This window comes from Branchiostoma lanceolatum, chromosome 4 (assembly GCF_035083965.1).
Source record: "Branchiostoma lanceolatum isolate klBraLanc5 chromosome 4, klBraLanc5.hap2, whole genome shotgun sequence".
NCBI lineage: Eukaryota > Metazoa > Chordata > Leptocardii > Amphioxiformes > Branchiostomatidae > Branchiostoma > Branchiostoma lanceolatum.
The window spans coordinates 22,713,293-22,728,843 of record NC_089725.1 but is presented as its reverse complement, the minus strand read 5'-3'; the positions used below and the strand labels follow the sequence as shown (position 1 = coordinate 22,728,843).

Sequence of the window (15,551 nt, the reverse complement as noted above, 5' to 3'; positions counted from 1 at the left end):
CGGTGTTTGCAAGTAGCACTGTGTATGTGTAGTATATGTACTGTAAAGCAGGGTTTTTTCCAGCACATTCTGAACAACTCACATTAATTAATGTAACGTATACGGTGTCTAATAAGCCCGCATGGGCTGGGCGCAAAATGCCAAATGGTGCAAGATAAAGTTTTCATTCATTCATTTTCATTCATTCATTCATTCATTCATCAAAATAAATTTTGTTTCGGTTCTTTTGTTTGTACCAAACAGTGAGTGTATGTTCACTGAACTTAGTTATTGACTTTCTTTTTTTGATAGGATGGGGCATGATTTGTATATCAAGGCTTTCTGTAATTCAATCTGACGATCCATACCATGTCACCACTCTCCAGGTCCATTGATCCCAGTGAGGCCTTGAAGATGCCTGGTGTGGAGACATTTGTCAGTGCTGAGGATGTGCCAGGCTCCAACATCACTGGACCGGTTGTAATGGATGAGGAGGTCTTTGCCTCTGAAAAGGTAATTGTCAGTGGGAATGCGGATTTTGTTATGGTCTTTTATCTGTTAGGCCACAGCAAGTTAAATCGTATTGATGGCATCCTCTGCAGCTTCCAAATTTCCAAATGATTGCAAAATCGACACCATAAACATTCTAAAAAGAATTGAAACGACATAAAATGGTTCACAACCACTATGTCTTTTCTTCCTGTATTCATGAAGTGCACAAAGTGACACTAGTGTGGTAGACTGGTATCACATCCCAAGCTGGCAACTACACTCACGGCTACCACATTGTTGTCACTTTTACAACTACATGTACATGTATATAACCAGTTTCTCTTCTATACTACAGTCATGGCTACTTCACTAGTGTCACTTCTACAAGTACAATCAAGGCTACAAAATGACATAATTTCCCATTATCCTTCTTTCCCGTCATGTTGACCATTTTCTTCCTTTTTTCCTTCAAAATCAGGCGAAAATTAATGGGCACGCTGATGTCACCCATAACATTTACTGCCTTATATTCTTTCATATGCCCTGACGTTATTGAATTTGAATTTCTCAGGGAAGTTGACTGCAGCACCCCATACAGTAATATTGCCATATGTTGTAAAGTTCTATTTGAACATCCATTGAACACATTTCTATCACTAACTTAGTGATAATCATCAACTAAAGAAGATTATGCCAGGCCTTTGAAATGGTCTGTGCAGACTACAGCTCTGCTCATCTATGATTTATGCAAATTGCATTACATAAACTACCCATATAGATTTAACCTAAGCTATAGTAAAGAGTAGAAGAATAGACATACCTATACTTATGATGTGTTGTTTCTCCATGTAGGTAACCTGTGTTGGGCAGATAGTAGGTGCTGTGCTGGCAGACACACAGGAACATGCACAACGGGCAGCTAAGGCCGTGGTTGTGCAGTATGAAGACCTGGAGCCAAAAATTATCACAATTGAAGTCAGTGCGCCAATTGTAGGGTCTAATCTAAACTGTGGTGAAGTTCCTGAGTTATTGCCCTCAGTCCCCATACTAGTTCTTTTGATCAAATACAGGAAAAACAAAGACTGAGGGAAAATTGACAACAGGTACTTATGTTGAGTATGAATATCATCCAAACCTCCTGAAACCAATGAAGGACTATCATTCATTCAAACCTCTTATTTTATAGATTGATATTTCGTGTGTTGCATTGACTTATCTCTGTATTCTGAGTCGGACTTCTTCCTTTGCAGGATGCAATTCTGCACCAGTCATTCTTTCAACCCATCTACAAGATAGAGAAAGGGAATCTGGAGGAGGCATTTGAGAAGGCTGACCAGGTACACAGAGAAGTTTGATAGAGCTTTTATCAAATCATGGAAAATCATCATGCAGACAAATAGACTGTCAATAACCTGTGTAACGATCTATGCAGGTGCTGCCATCTGCAGGCACCAGCTGTCATTCAATCAGGAGTTTGCTACTCTATGCCTGGGTAGATAAATGTTCAAATGGCTGTCCTTTAAACGAAGTTTGGCATCACGTCCTAATTCCACATAAAAGCTCATGAGAGGTCTAGGGTGGTTGGCAGCTTCAGAGGGGAACTATAGAATTGAAAAAAAGTCTAGAAGCTCATTTGTTTCAAATAGTCTTATTGTTTAGGAAGACTACATCCACTTTGATGCATTACCACTCCGCCCATGTTCTGTGCAGAAGAGAAGTTATATCAACAAAGTTATTTTTTGTATCAGATCATTGAGGGTGAGCTTAGGATTGGTGGTCAGGAGCACTTCTACCTGGAGACCTGTGCTGCCATTGTGGTGCCTCATGGAGAGGATGGGGAGATGGAGATCTTCTGTTCCACACAGAACCCCACCAAGACACAGGTCAGTTCGCAGGAACAATCTATCTGATTAGTGTGAATGAATAGGTTGGGAGATCAGTTTTGGCATCTAATCTAGCCATTTGTATCACAAGGTGTGGGGAGGGGAGGAAAATGACATAATAACTGGATTGTCCTTGGTGCTGACATGCGTGGTGCTATTGGTACATAATCATGAGATGTTTTTTACACTATTCAAAATCATTTAAAAAAACATGTGTGATACTTTGTTCACTAGATCCTGGCAGCCAAGGCACTGGGTGTCCCTGCTAACAGGGTGGTCTGCAGGGTGAAGAGGATGGGTGAGGAAATCCAATTGTGTTTTCTTAGCAGGGTTATCCATGGAAACTATCTGCAAGGAATACTGTAGGGTTGAACAGTAGAGGGTGGTTTTTGACACCATGTGACATACTTGTTTTTTTCAATTGAGGTTATGTTGATTTGTTTATATGGATAACATCAATTTTTGACCCCCCCCCCCCAAAAAAAAGGTTTCGGCCATACTGTAAATTGTAAACAAATTCCCTATATGTGTATCCCTGTATGTGTATCTTTGAGTTGATATCAAATATGAAGAGTATATGTATAATCTTTGTTCCTGTATGTTGTACAGGTGGAGGATTTGGAGGGAAGGAGACACGAACCTGTGTTATTAGCTCAGTCTGTGCTGTGGCAGCTGACAAGTAAGTTATCCACATTTCTGATACCTTATTGCACCATAGATGCCAGTATACAATATATTATCACAGACAGAAGGCTAATAATATCCTTGCTGAAGGACTACAGTCCGAAATGAAACACTGGCGGGGTACTGTAAAAGTCAAGATCATTTCTTTGAAATGGGCTCCACATGGAAAGCTTTTAGTCGATCAAGGTCATCAGCATTTGGTCTTTCAATCATTCCTTAATGTCTGTCCTTGGATTGTAGAGAGAGAGACAAGTCCCCCTACATCTGTCCCCGTGTGATCAGACTTATTCTGTCTCTCTCATGTCAGGGTGGGGAGACCAGTGAGGATCATGCTGGACAGAGATGAGGATATGGTGATCACAGGAACAAGGCATCCTTTCCTGGGCAGATACAAGGTGTCTAATTATGTGTTGAAATCTAGACATTGATATGTTTTTGCAAGCGTGTTCCTGTGCCACCTGCATTGACCCTTCGGGGAGAACTAGTGCCTGTTGTAGACTCGGCTAAGGGACTTGGGTTCATTCTGGATAAAGGTCTCACTTTCAGTGGGCAGTTGAATTCAATGGTAACCAAGGCCTCGCGGAGACTTCATTACCTTAGACTCCTCACCAAGTGTTTACAGCCCTGGTCAGGCCTGTGCTTGAGTATCGGCATGTACTCCTGGTCGGCTGCAGCAAAAAACAAGAACTGGCAATGGAGAGGGTTCAGAGGAGAGTATCTCTTGGTGGAAGGAGGAGTCTTCCAAGCCTTCCAACTTTTAAGGAGAGACGTGAGCTTGCTGCTCTCAAACTGTTTAAGTGCATGCTCAAATCAGACCATCCGTTGCATGATCTGGTACATTTGTACCAGATGTTAGGTCAGAGGTCACTGGAAGGTCTCTAAGGAACTCTGGCGGAATCAGTGTCCCCTTACCCAGGACGAACAGACTGTACAACTCTTTCCTCCACTATACCACTGTACAACAGACAATTGCAGACTGCGTCGTAGTTTGTTATGTTATATTGTGTACATAGGTATGTTATATGTAAGATCAACGCAATTCAGAAGTGCATGTATCTGTATGAATTATATGTACTTCTGTGATGTTGGTTCAAACAAATAAAAATTTAAAAGATTTGAAAGGCACGACTAGGACAAAACTGCATGAAGACAGAACAGTCAGGCCTAGGCTTCTTTTGTTTGACTATTCTTTATAGATCTCCTCCATTTCCATTCCAAAAGCTTTTCTAAAGTGTGTTCTGTGACTTCCTCTATGACTTCTAGCGAAAGTATAACAAACTGCAGCAGTGTTTTTAATTAGATTTCACAAAAGTTATGCAGCCACAGTTTTGCTATTCTAAAACGTGTTATAATTGGGCATGTTGGTTTGCAGTGTTTGGTATGAATGTAAGAAGCAAAACAAGAAATAATGTTACAGGGAAAACAGCATGTTTTCCTTCGGGGAGAAACATTTCTTAGCAACGGAAACATATCATGTTGCTTGCTAATTATCTATGTTATGTAAAAAAGTAAGGCTTAACCCTGATGCTATATTATTCAGGTTGGATTCATGGGTGATGGGAGGATTCTGGCACTGGACATTAGTCTGTACAGTAATGCAGGAAACTCTGTGGACCTGTCAAGTGCGGTAAGTAGCATTATGCTCAGAACAAAAATTACTCAGCTGTACTACCTTTGCCAAGAAGGTTATGTTTGTGTGTGTGTGTTTGTGAACAGTATAACTTGAGAAGTCTTAGATGGATCTCTATGATATTGTGTTTGCAAAATGGAGAAATGATGACAATCTGGGCACCCTGCTGGCAGCTTTCCTACATACTAAGTACTGCAGCAGAAATGGTGCTTGTAATATCTCGTGTTCCGTACTATCAGCTGTCACTATTTTATGGTGGTAGATATCTCATGTTCACGGAAATGGGTGACATAAGTTTGGATCAACTAGCAGCTTCCTAGCAGAAACTGCAGGGATGTTTTGAAACAGAATATGTAAACAAGGGACAAATGAAATTTCTTAGTTTTGACATGTTGATACCTTTGATGAAGACAAACGTACTGGTATGTAAATTATGCGAATTAAGATTTGATTTGCATAATCAATGTGGTAAATTCATATTTCAATTGTGCTACATGACTACTTCATATTCATTGCATATGTAACTTGGTTGGAGAGGAATATTTATTGATGTTCACAATGCGCTTATAATGCGCTTATGTAATTGATTGGGGAGAACATTTTTTTGATACACATTTGGACATCATCTTTAAAGAGTATGATTAAAGAGGAAATTAGCCTCCTGAAGAGGGATAAAACTTTGATATTTGCAACATGGGCAGTCTGAAAAGAATCATGCTAATAAAAAATTCCTTGCATATCTTAGGAGCAAGGGCTGCACTGTCACTGGTAAATGATAGGCAAAGGTTTGGGGTTGTTGAACTCTTGTTAAGGGTTGAAGAGTATCACATTGTCCCTCTACTCTACCAGCTATCTGATCAACGGACAGCGCATGTTAATGTTGACTTCCCAAAGGTATTCATTGGCGACAAAAAGAAGGAATACCAGGACTTTTTCACAGGGAGTTAGTCAAAAACTCACCTGTTGAGCTGAACAAGTCATTTTTCATACAAACCTCAAACTGAAATCAGATCTTGATTTCTTTGGTGAGAAACAAATATTGTATCATGCATTGCTTAACAGTTTATGGCTAATGTTTTGGTAGGTTATGAACCTCGCTTTGGTCCGCTCAGATGGTGCCTACACCATCCCGAGTATCCGGGCTGTTGGCTACATCTGTAAGACAAACACTGCATCCAACACAGCCTTCCGAGGCTTTGGATCTCCCCAGGCACTTTTCTTTGCAGAGAGTTGGATTTCTGATGTTGCTATCAAGTGTGGGATCTCTCAACTCAAGGTAAATATTATTGCTCATGAGCATTTGATACAGTAATACTCGATGGTATAAAATTGACATCTTGAATGGCTTGAATAGTTGATAGCGCAGCAATGGAATAGAAAATTGTCCTTCTGTTGAAGTCAAGATGAGGCGCCTTGCACGTTCTTGGAACGTGTTGGCCCAACAGAAACCATGGGACTTAATGTTCATCTTTACATCTAACGTTAGCTCATCACTGAATTCGAGAGTTGGCTTCCTACTGCCATTGTCTCATTCCATGTCTTATTGCTTCCAGGTCCGAGAGATAAACATGAACAAGGAGGGTGACCTGACTCACTACAACATGAAGCTGGAGAGGTGCCAGGTGCAGCGCTGCTGGGAGGAGTGTCTGAAGCAGAGTGACTTCCACACCAGGCGCAGGCAGGTGGACAGGTTCAATGGGTGAGTTTAAAACTCAAATTAGCAGCGTCGTAGTGATGTAATGGTAGGGTGTAAATGTTTGGCCCAGAACCCAGAGGTCCTGAGTTCGGATTCTCACTCTACTCAGCTATGTGAAAATGAGAACCTAGCTTCATGTGAAAATGAGAACCTAGCTTCGGTTAAGGACATCCCTCAGATAGGATCTTAAATGGAGGTCCTGTGTTTGAGGAGAACCATATCTTGAGCATGTAACAGAACCCACCACATTTATTGAAAAGAGTAGGGGTCCTTACCAGTGTTAGTGGATCAAATGAATGTGTCAGGATATGCAGCTTGTGCAGTTTAGTACAAACCTGGTCTATTACGTCATTATTAGGGGTGGGTACCGGTACCGTGTACCGGTACAAAACCGGTATTTCTTAATGGACTGGTCCAAAAAAAACGGTCCGTAAAAAATCAGTGGACCGGCCTATGGACCGATTAGAAAATTCATAGTACCAGGCGGCCACATTACTGGTCTAAGAAAATACAAAACAGCAGATTTAACTTCGTTTTCGAAGACGTTAGCTATGAATCATACCTAGAAACACTTAAAGGATTAGTAAACAGACGGCGAGAAGAGTATAATTATAATTTTGAGACAAAGTGCAAACCTAAGAAATCATATCGTTCCAGACATGACGTTTGGAGACTTTTGCGTGTGTCTCGCTCTCCAAAATATGATGTACTGCGACACTACTATAACCAGGTACAGGTACAGGTCGGACCGTCCGGACCTGGACCTGACCCTCTGGACCTGGACTTGGACCGGACCTGAATTGTTTGTACCGGTACCCACCCCTAGTCATTATGTAATGTACCAGGTATGCAATACAAACAAACACACCCTCCAAATGTGTTTGAGGACAGTAAATTTCCGAGCAATGTGCAGCTGGAGTCTTGTATGTTCATTGGGTGAGCTTCTGAGGAATAAGAGCGCCATAAACAGGACTGGATTAGGTAATCCAAAGTGCCCCATGTTTCACTTGGAATAGGCGAGGATAATCGACATCCAAGTCCTAAACATTCCAGTCACTCCCAAATAAGATCTCACTGAAATCAAACTGAAACATGTCAATATTTAATACAATGTACTTGTACATACAATTCCTTTCTCCAACAGGGAGAACAGGTGGAAGAAACGTGGGCTGGCAGCCATCCCAACCAAGTTTGGAATTTCTTTTACTCAAACATTCCTCAACCAGGTAGGTCTTTGTCTTTAATTGGACGATTTACTTAAAGAACAGAAATACTAGCAGCTCTAATCCTCAGTTTTCACCACGGCATTATGTTGTTAATACGAATGCTTTAATACAGAGTACCCATCTCTTCATCCCTGTTCCTTGTGTGATGTGTCTGTATCATCACCCCCAGGCCGGTGCTCTGGTGCATGTGTACACAGATGGGTCTGTGCTGGTGACCCACGGTGGGACAGAGATGGGGCAGGGTCTGCACACCAAGATGGTCCAGGTGGCCTGCAGGGTGCTGAAGATCCCCACCTCGAGGATCCACATCAGTGAGACCAGCACCAACACTGTGCCTAACACCTCCCCTACTGCTGCCAGTGCCAGCTCAGATCTCAATGGAATGGCAGTAAAGGTCTGGTCCAAAGTCCTCTTGTGCCATGTTTTGTTTCATGCCTTATAGAATGATAAATCTAAAGAGCACGTCTTGCTCACAGTCATGTTCATTTCCCATACTATGATAGTTGACTTAATCATTAAGGATGTCATGTGTGGTAGATCAGTATTCTTATATCCTCCGAATTACACTGTGGTTGTGTGACACAGCTGACCCATATCATGTTGTGTCTCAGATTGCCTGTGAGATCATCCTGCAGCGACTGGAGCCCTACATGGGGAAGGGCTCCTGGGATGACTGGGTGCGGGCAGCATACTTTGACAGAGTCGGTCTGTCCGCCACTGGATTCTACAGGTTTGTGGGCTTTTGCTGCATTGTAATGAGCAAGAGCAGTGCTTTTTTACTTTGACTAATCCAGATATTAGTAGACTTACATTGTAACAGTTGTGAATTGTTGTCCATCCAGGACCCCAGGACTAGCTTACGACATGGAGAAGAACGAAGGGAGGCCCTTCAACTACTTCTGCTACGGAGCAGCTGTGTCTGAGGTCGAGATTGATTGCCTGACTGGAGATCACACGGTAAAACTTGCAAGTTATATAATAGTGGTTTTTGATGATATAAATATTACAAGTTACAATTTACTTCAGTCTCGGTTGTGGGTTCTTAAAAAGAGTACAACTGTAACATAGTTCCTCTTGATTCCACCGATAACTTATCTAAAGGGTAATGATTGTGCTGTAATGTTTAACATACATGTGCTGCTTACATGACAAGGTGAGATGTTGCCATACCCGACAGGTTCTGCGAACAGATATTGTGATGGACGTTGGGGACAGCCTGAACCCTGCTATAGACATTGGACAGGTACGGATTACTTATGATTTAAGTACAGTCCAGTCGTTCCAAGCATCAGTAAGCTCCTGATCTTAGTGTTTGCTGTCATTGTGTACTTTTAATTACAATCTTGCAATTCATTATTCAGTATTGTGCCTTATTGTAATTCAACAACCATTTTACCAGGATCACTAGGTATTGTACAGTGAGATGTCAGCCTTGTTGACTTACTTGTACATTTACATTTTGTTGTTTATGGAATGCAGTAATTGATTGTATTGTCCTCTAGATTGAAGGAGCGTTTGTACAGGGCTGTGGCTTGTTCACCATGGAAGAGCAGGTGTACTCACCTGAAGGGGTGCTGTACTCACGAGGACCTGGCATGTACAAGATACCAGGCTTTGCTGACATTCCCATTCACTTCAATGTGTCCCTGCTGAGAGGTGCACCAAATGACAAGGCAATTTTTTCATCCAAGGTAATCCTGGTTATCATGTTGCTTGTCATCTACATGTAATGCCTCACCGATTCAATGTCTTGATGGTTGCAGGAAAAGAATGGGACAGGTCAGTGAAACAAATAACAGAAGTAAGAAATCAAGTTGATGCTATCTGAGGCTTGTCCAGCTGTAGAATAGATTGAAAACCCTATTATAGTAATATATGGCTTTCCTCAACTATTGCTGTGTTTAACAATTACAGAAGTCTGACAGTTTGAAGCGATCAGTCTTTTTTCATCAATGAATATCAGTAACTCCTGTTCATATTACTCCACCACCAGGCTGTTGGAGAGCCTCCACTCTTCCTGGCTTCTTCTGTCTTCTTCGCCATCAAAGACGCCATTTACTCTGCTAGGGCTGATGCAGGGTTGAAGGGCACATTCCGCCTGGACAGCCCAGCAACAGCTGAGTGTATCCGCATGGCCTGCGAGGACCAGTTTACTGCCCAGGTAGGGAATTACTCTTCTTTTTACAACTTGTGCCTTGCTACCAAAGGTCTGCGAAAAGTAGACTGAAATCCACTGCTGCATTGTTTCTTAACAATGTCCTTCTATGTTTCTTTCGCAGTTCCCTGCAGCTGAGCCAGGAAGCTTCAAACCCTGGGCTATCAAGCTTTAGGGGTGCCATATTTGTGACACTGATGAAGAAGAGCTTCCATGGGCTGGCAGCAGTAACTTTCTCCTTGCATCTTTGTCAAAGGACAATCAGGATATTATAATAGGTTTTTGTGCTTAAGAGCCGTATCTGTCAGATTCTATAGTTGCTATCAAAACATTGACCAGACAGTGTGTTGTGACAATCTCATCATGTTGCTAAGTTGCAAGTGTACATCGATTTCTGTACTTAACTTATGTTTGAATTTATAAACTTTTGGGAAAAGGTGATGGATGTCAAGTTTCATAAGATAACTATGTAGGAAGAGTGTGTCAAACAAGCTTGTGTGGCCTGTGGCACTAGAAATGGAGGGTGTTCTTTTCTGATATTCCATAGTGAGATATATGGCAAATATAAAGGCCATATAAGGTCTCATTCATGAGTTTTTTCGCCCCATAGGCTAACATGTTATAAAACGTGTTTTACATGGGCGCGTTCATAATGAAGCTATAGGAAATGCACCAATGTCATTCATTCTCTGTTGAGCAGTTAGCCTAGATCATGTGAAAAAATTGCCAACTACCAGTTGGCATACCATTCCTTTTTATGGCAATTACAAACTGCACTTAGCTACATCCCCAAAATAGGCACTTCCCAGCTGAAAGCGCTCAGCCTCATTACTGCCAATGTCAGGCTGTGGACGTCAGACCTCGCGCGCGGCTCCCAAACTTTACCTGTCAATTTCTTCCGTTACAAACAGGCTTTCATCAGTTTGACGCTTGAGATCAAAGGGAATTTCCCACCAATATAAACACACATTCATGCAGCCGTTCATTTTTTGGGGCACTGACTCCTTTAAGGTACCCTCTCGGAGTAATACAGGAATGAGACCATAGAGGCAAATAAATCCATAATATATATAGTACATGTATTTCATTTATGAGTAAAACATAGTCTGACATTATGAAATATTTAGTCATATATATGAGCAACTTAGAAATACGAGAAATTCTTATCCTTGATGTCAGCCTTGTTAACTAGCGATCAGGTGGAGTGGACTAATGGGGACAAGGCTGGCATCTAAGCTAACATATTCTTCTCCCATGTGATGGTAGCTTAAAGGAGTTATAGATAATGCCTGTGCACAGATTCTTACATATACTAGTATGAGACAAAATATGAATATCTTAGGTTTATGTGTAGTTCTGTGATCATTATCATTAGTGAGTATGTATTCCTTTGTCATGCTTGCACCATTTTATCTTTGCGATGCCAAGAAAGTATTGAAAGAATAGTGATAAGAATTTCTAGATTAGAAATCTAAGGTAGCCTTAGCCTAATTTCAATCAAGCCTCCTGTGACGACTTGCCGCCCTGTAACTGCCTTGCTGCGGGGAGGGGACAGAAATCCCCGGATAGCTGGAGTTTGCGTTATACAGACTAAGGTATTTTTTGTGCACCGTGCATAGACATAGTTCAAATTGCATATTAAAAAGCAGTTATGATTCTGATTGGAAAAATCTTTGTAGTGAGAAATTGCTCATTATTCTGCTTATTCTGAATATTACTGACACTGTATGTTGATTTCCCACTCCCCAGTCAATCACTAGTGGTGTGAATAATTCAGTGTACATGTATGAATACAAGAAAATCAAAACACTATCTCCATGTCTCTACTTATAGTATATTTATCACCAACAGTTTGGCCAACTTTGCGCCGCTAAACACAACCAGACTTGTCAAGCAATCATTTTTTAACATTGTCTGGAAAGCGTTGATAACGCTGCATTCGAAGACGACGTCAAAAATTTTCCACTCCAGAATGGAACAGACTACCCTCGTCCTGGGAGGATCTAAACTACGGAGTTCACTGGAATAAATTAAAGCAGTTACGCCGCCACACAAATTTCACTGGTGTCAACGCCACGGGCGGTCCTTTAAAATTGCAATATTTATTTAAATCAGATATGAAACTATATTTAGACAATGGGAGAGAGGGTGTTATAGCATAGAAGAAAACCTTTCTCGATTACCAGGAAGTACCATGGATGTGGTTCAGAGGACCAACCAATAAACGGAATGTCAAAGAGCACACAACTAAGGAACAAAATTCTATTTTCTACAAGGACTTAAGCTGAGATCAGAAAAGACAGACTCTCAAGCTGTAGAAGAGTGCCCATTTATTACCCAGCATGTGTGTATCATGGTTAATGTCTTGCAACTTACGAAGGCTTCACCATTACAGGTATGCCTATCAACTCGTTCCTGGCTGTCACAACAACTGTATGTACACTCTAATCTGTTCCTTTTGTCTACTGACCGTCGAAGTTGTGCCTTAATTATTCCAAAACCATGCTTGCGTGTTCACATATCCAACCAATATCATAAACAGAAGCACCATCAAAATATACATAAGTCTGAAATATGAACCTGCAACATTACAAAGTTATGAATGGTGGTGCTTCTTGTCACATCTGGCCCATTAGGAGTTACTTAAAACCAAGATCACAAAACTTCCTTATAAAGGAAACTACTAATTTAAAAAACTCTAGATTTAATGTAGAATTCATTTCACTTATTCTAACATTGCAACAATTTGGCAGTTCAAACACTTAAAAAGAATAAATAATACAAAAGTACAAAACATAAAATTTTGCAATCAAAATAATCACAGTAATGTACATTTTTTTACAAAAGGAAAATTTCTTTGCATTGCAGAATAATCTAAACAACTTTACACCATTAAATAGCCAATGCACTTTGTTACCCAGAAAGCTTGTTTTCACTGATAGTTACCATCTACATGCACACAAAGATGTTCTTCTTAAATCTAGTAGCATTTCAAAGATAGTCTATCTAACCTGCCCTCTAACATGTTAAACAACTTCCCTTACTGCCCATGTTTTGATTTTTGTCCAAACCAGCAATCCTTTGCATCATGATACTTCTCCACTCCTGCACAGAATCTCATTATATTACCTGTTTCAGATAATACATCTGAACAAGCTGCACCGATAGTGGGTACTTCATAGACTTCCCAATTTGTTCTGTGCTTACAGAATATTTGTGCCTCTATGATCCCTCAACAGTTGTTCAGTGGCACTCACAAGGTTTGGTGTTCTTTCCAGTATTTTTGCGAGACTATGTTGTGTGAGAATATCCTGTTGTGATAGGCAGAATTGTGGATTAAACAATTCCCTTGGATGATGTTGATGTAACATACTGGAACGATATAACCTGAGTCATTTGAACATTACATGAGCGCCAACTATCAACTCTTTTGAGAACCACCATGGTGACTTCCTACAAGATGTTAATGATGCCTCACGTGTTGAACTACATTTTACAATGGCCATCTCCTTCTTTTACCTTACCCTCACATCTCTTTATCACTAACATGTATCCACATCACTGGAAGAGCATTTTTACATGGCAGGATTGACATTAATAAACAGGTGAGCTAACTACAGGATGGCAGGCCAGGGTATTTACCGTAGCACCATCTTTTTGACAGTCACATCCATATCAATGACTTGCTGTACGATACCTTTGCATTTGCACTTATTTCTCCATATACAAACTTTCACACCAGTTATACAGATAACCTTGCTAGGGAGGGGATTCATGCATGAGCTTCTAGAAGCAGGAATATTTTGTAGTCTTTCACATACATGCTACAATGTCCAGAGCCAACAATCATCCTGACTGTGAAGACTTGAATTATTACACCATGGTTATACATGAGCATTTGTTTCCTCCAGTGTTAGAAAAGAGCATGGCAGTCAATACGTTTCTCACTTCCATCTAAATTGATGTCTTTCTAGGTTAAACAAAAGCCAAAACTCCCTGCACTGTAAATGGAATGACCGGTTTCTGGAAACATTGTGACAGATTAATGATTAGTGACTCACTCTCAGTACAGGGGTGTATAAAATTTAGAATTGGTCTAACTCAGAAGACAAAGATGTGAAGCCATCCACGTCTTGACTCTGCCTAGCTTCTACCTACTTTATAAAGAGGTTACAACATTTGTCTACATATTTCTAGTTCATAGCGACCGTCTGCTTTCTCTGCTGCAAGCATCCCAAGAAGCTCACAGGACCAAACTTGGACATACCCATTAATACAACTGGCAATAGCTGAGTAGCTTTCTCAGGTTTTACACAACTGAGTCCAATTTGCACGTAGTTAATCAAGGCATCTGGAACAGCCTAAGCATCAGCTGAGACCTTGCAAAAGGAATTACCTATTCTAATCAAATTTGGATTGATTGAGAAGAAATTTGAATTCTTCAATGCTGCAGATTCTTGTAGTAATTGTTGATAGTGTTGATCACCTGACCAGAATCAACTGAAATGAGTTTCAATTTTCCACATTTCAACAGCAACTGTGTCTGCAGGCTGTAGAACATTTTCCTCCACACCAGTATCCTGTGAAAAGTTTGTGGGACTAGGTCTTGCTAAGTTACATCTGATATTTCAAGCAAACACAGTTGTCTTCAATGACTCCATTCCTCTCATAGCAGTTAATATGAGTCAGGTCCTGAGAAAGTTCTGACTGTGGTGGAGCTCTTCCAAATGGCTTCTCAGGGTGCGGGGTTGGAAGGTGGGGTGACAGGCAGGGTCATGTCTCATGTTGGAACCATCATCATGTCTTGTGATGGACACAACACTGCAAACAACACACAACCCAAGTCAGTAAATCTGTTAAATACATACTTTACCATCTTATCCATCAATCACTTGAGGAGGTTCAATCCCTGGAACAGCAATAGTACAAAACAGAAACTAAACATTTTTGATTTGGGACAGTCACTCGATAACAGTTGCTCTTATAACCTGATCCATGATGATTCAACTCTTGTTATCTGTGTCATAATATAAAATTTCTTTGGGTGATGTTTGCATGCATCTATGACTTGCACTTAATCAAGACAGGCTCATTAAGAATAACAAAGCAATAATTGTTAAAAAAACAGTAAATCTTGGATAATTATGTTTTCTTAAAATCAAGCACTCAGCCTTATCATGATTTAGTTGACCTTGGAGACTTACAATCTTTATGTCTTATCAGCAGCAAAGGGTATTTTTCTGTTGGAAATAGTGTACAGATCATCCACTCCGAAATCCAAGACAAGAATAAGTTCTATGTTTAAAATACAAATTAGCAACACATGCAGTGTACATGTCAATGTGTTTTGATTTGTCAACAAACAGCGCTTATTGCACAATACATGGAGTATCATGACAACTTTTATTTCTACAGTCTTTATAATCGGTATCTACTTTCGGTGAAACAGAACAGTTGATTAAACAACTACATGATCACGTTTACTACTTTTGATATAGAGTAACGGCAAGTTTCATGTGCTTCATTCAATCGAAAGGGGTCTCATTGTCAAGCTGAGGTCCAGGAGAGAGCAAACCGCAGATTAAAGAAGGAAGTTTTCTTTCTGATGAAAGCAATTAAAAAGCTGGCCACTATATGCCAGGGATATAAAGGGTGATAATAAGGGGTGTGTCAGCTTTGTGATCTCCCCAGTCTCAGCCTTAACAATGAAACCCCGAGACAACACGCAGCTTCTTGCAACAAGACAATGATTCTTCTTGCAACAAGACAATGATTAGACGTGCAAAGCTATGGACTAACCAGATGG

General features: G+C 40.6%; 3 protein-coding genes across 8 annotated transcripts in view; 2 read left to right on the top strand and 1 right to left on the bottom strand.

Annotated features, from left to right (window-relative positions):
• Positions 1 to 11,557, top strand: part of LOC136433417 (xanthine dehydrogenase/oxidase-like) — a 79,692-nt gene extending 68,135 nt beyond the window's left edge. The window contains exons 29-35 of one of the 2 annotated variants that reach the window (XM_066425609.1): positions 7,760 to 7,984; positions 8,202 to 8,320; positions 8,433 to 8,547; positions 8,768 to 8,833; positions 9,093 to 9,281; positions 9,584 to 9,751; positions 9,870 to 11,557. In XM_066425609.1, the coding sequence (XP_066281706.1) occupies positions 7,760 to 7,984; positions 8,202 to 8,320; positions 8,433 to 8,547; positions 8,768 to 8,833; positions 9,093 to 9,281; positions 9,584 to 9,751; positions 9,870 to 9,920 (933 nt within the window). In that variant the 3' untranslated portion in view covers positions 9,921 to 11,557. The remainder of the gene's footprint in view (positions 1 to 7,759; positions 7,985 to 8,201; positions 8,321 to 8,432; positions 8,548 to 8,767; positions 8,834 to 9,092; positions 9,282 to 9,583; positions 9,752 to 9,869) is intronic. The other variant, XM_066425610.1, reaches the window with a different exon arrangement.
• LOC136433598 (xanthine dehydrogenase/oxidase-like) lies at positions 394 to 6,371 on the top strand. The gene is made up of 10 exons (XM_066425963.1): positions 394 to 492; positions 1,324 to 1,446; positions 1,722 to 1,808; positions 2,220 to 2,354; positions 2,589 to 2,652; positions 2,964 to 3,033; positions 3,346 to 3,433; positions 4,579 to 4,665; positions 5,753 to 5,944; positions 6,222 to 6,371. Exons 1-10 carry the CDS (start codon positions 394 to 396, stop codon positions 6,369 to 6,371), a joined length of 1,095 nt encoding a protein of 364 aa, XP_066282060.1.
• Positions 11,558 to 12,058: 501 nt separating the features above from the next.
• The window catches only part of LOC136433418 (fasciculation and elongation protein zeta-2-like), a 39,196-nt gene continuing 35,703 nt past the window's right edge, over positions 12,059 to 15,551 (bottom strand). For all 5 annotated transcript variants that reach the window (XM_066425614.1, XM_066425613.1, XM_066425611.1 and 2 more), the window contains one exon: positions 12,059 to 14,566. In XM_066425614.1, coding sequence (XP_066281711.1) covers positions 14,526 to 14,566 — 41 coding nt within the window. In that variant the 3' untranslated portion in view covers positions 12,059 to 14,525. The remainder of the gene's footprint in view (positions 14,567 to 15,551) is intronic.

Excerpts from the sequence above, each read along its gene's own strand:
- LOC136433598 (XM_066425963.1), top strand. The coding sequence starts at position 394 with ATGCCTGGTGTGGAGACATTTGTCAGTGCTGAGGATGTGCCAGGCTCC. Across the intron at positions 2,653-2,963 it reads CTGCAGGGTGAAGAGGATGG|GTGGAGGATTTGGAGGGAAG; the intron begins GTGAGGAAATCC and ends TATGTTGTACAG. Across the intron at positions 5,945-6,221 it reads GTGGGATCTCTCAACTCAAG|GTCCGAGAGATAAACATGAA; the intron begins GTAAATATTATT and ends TATTGCTTCCAG.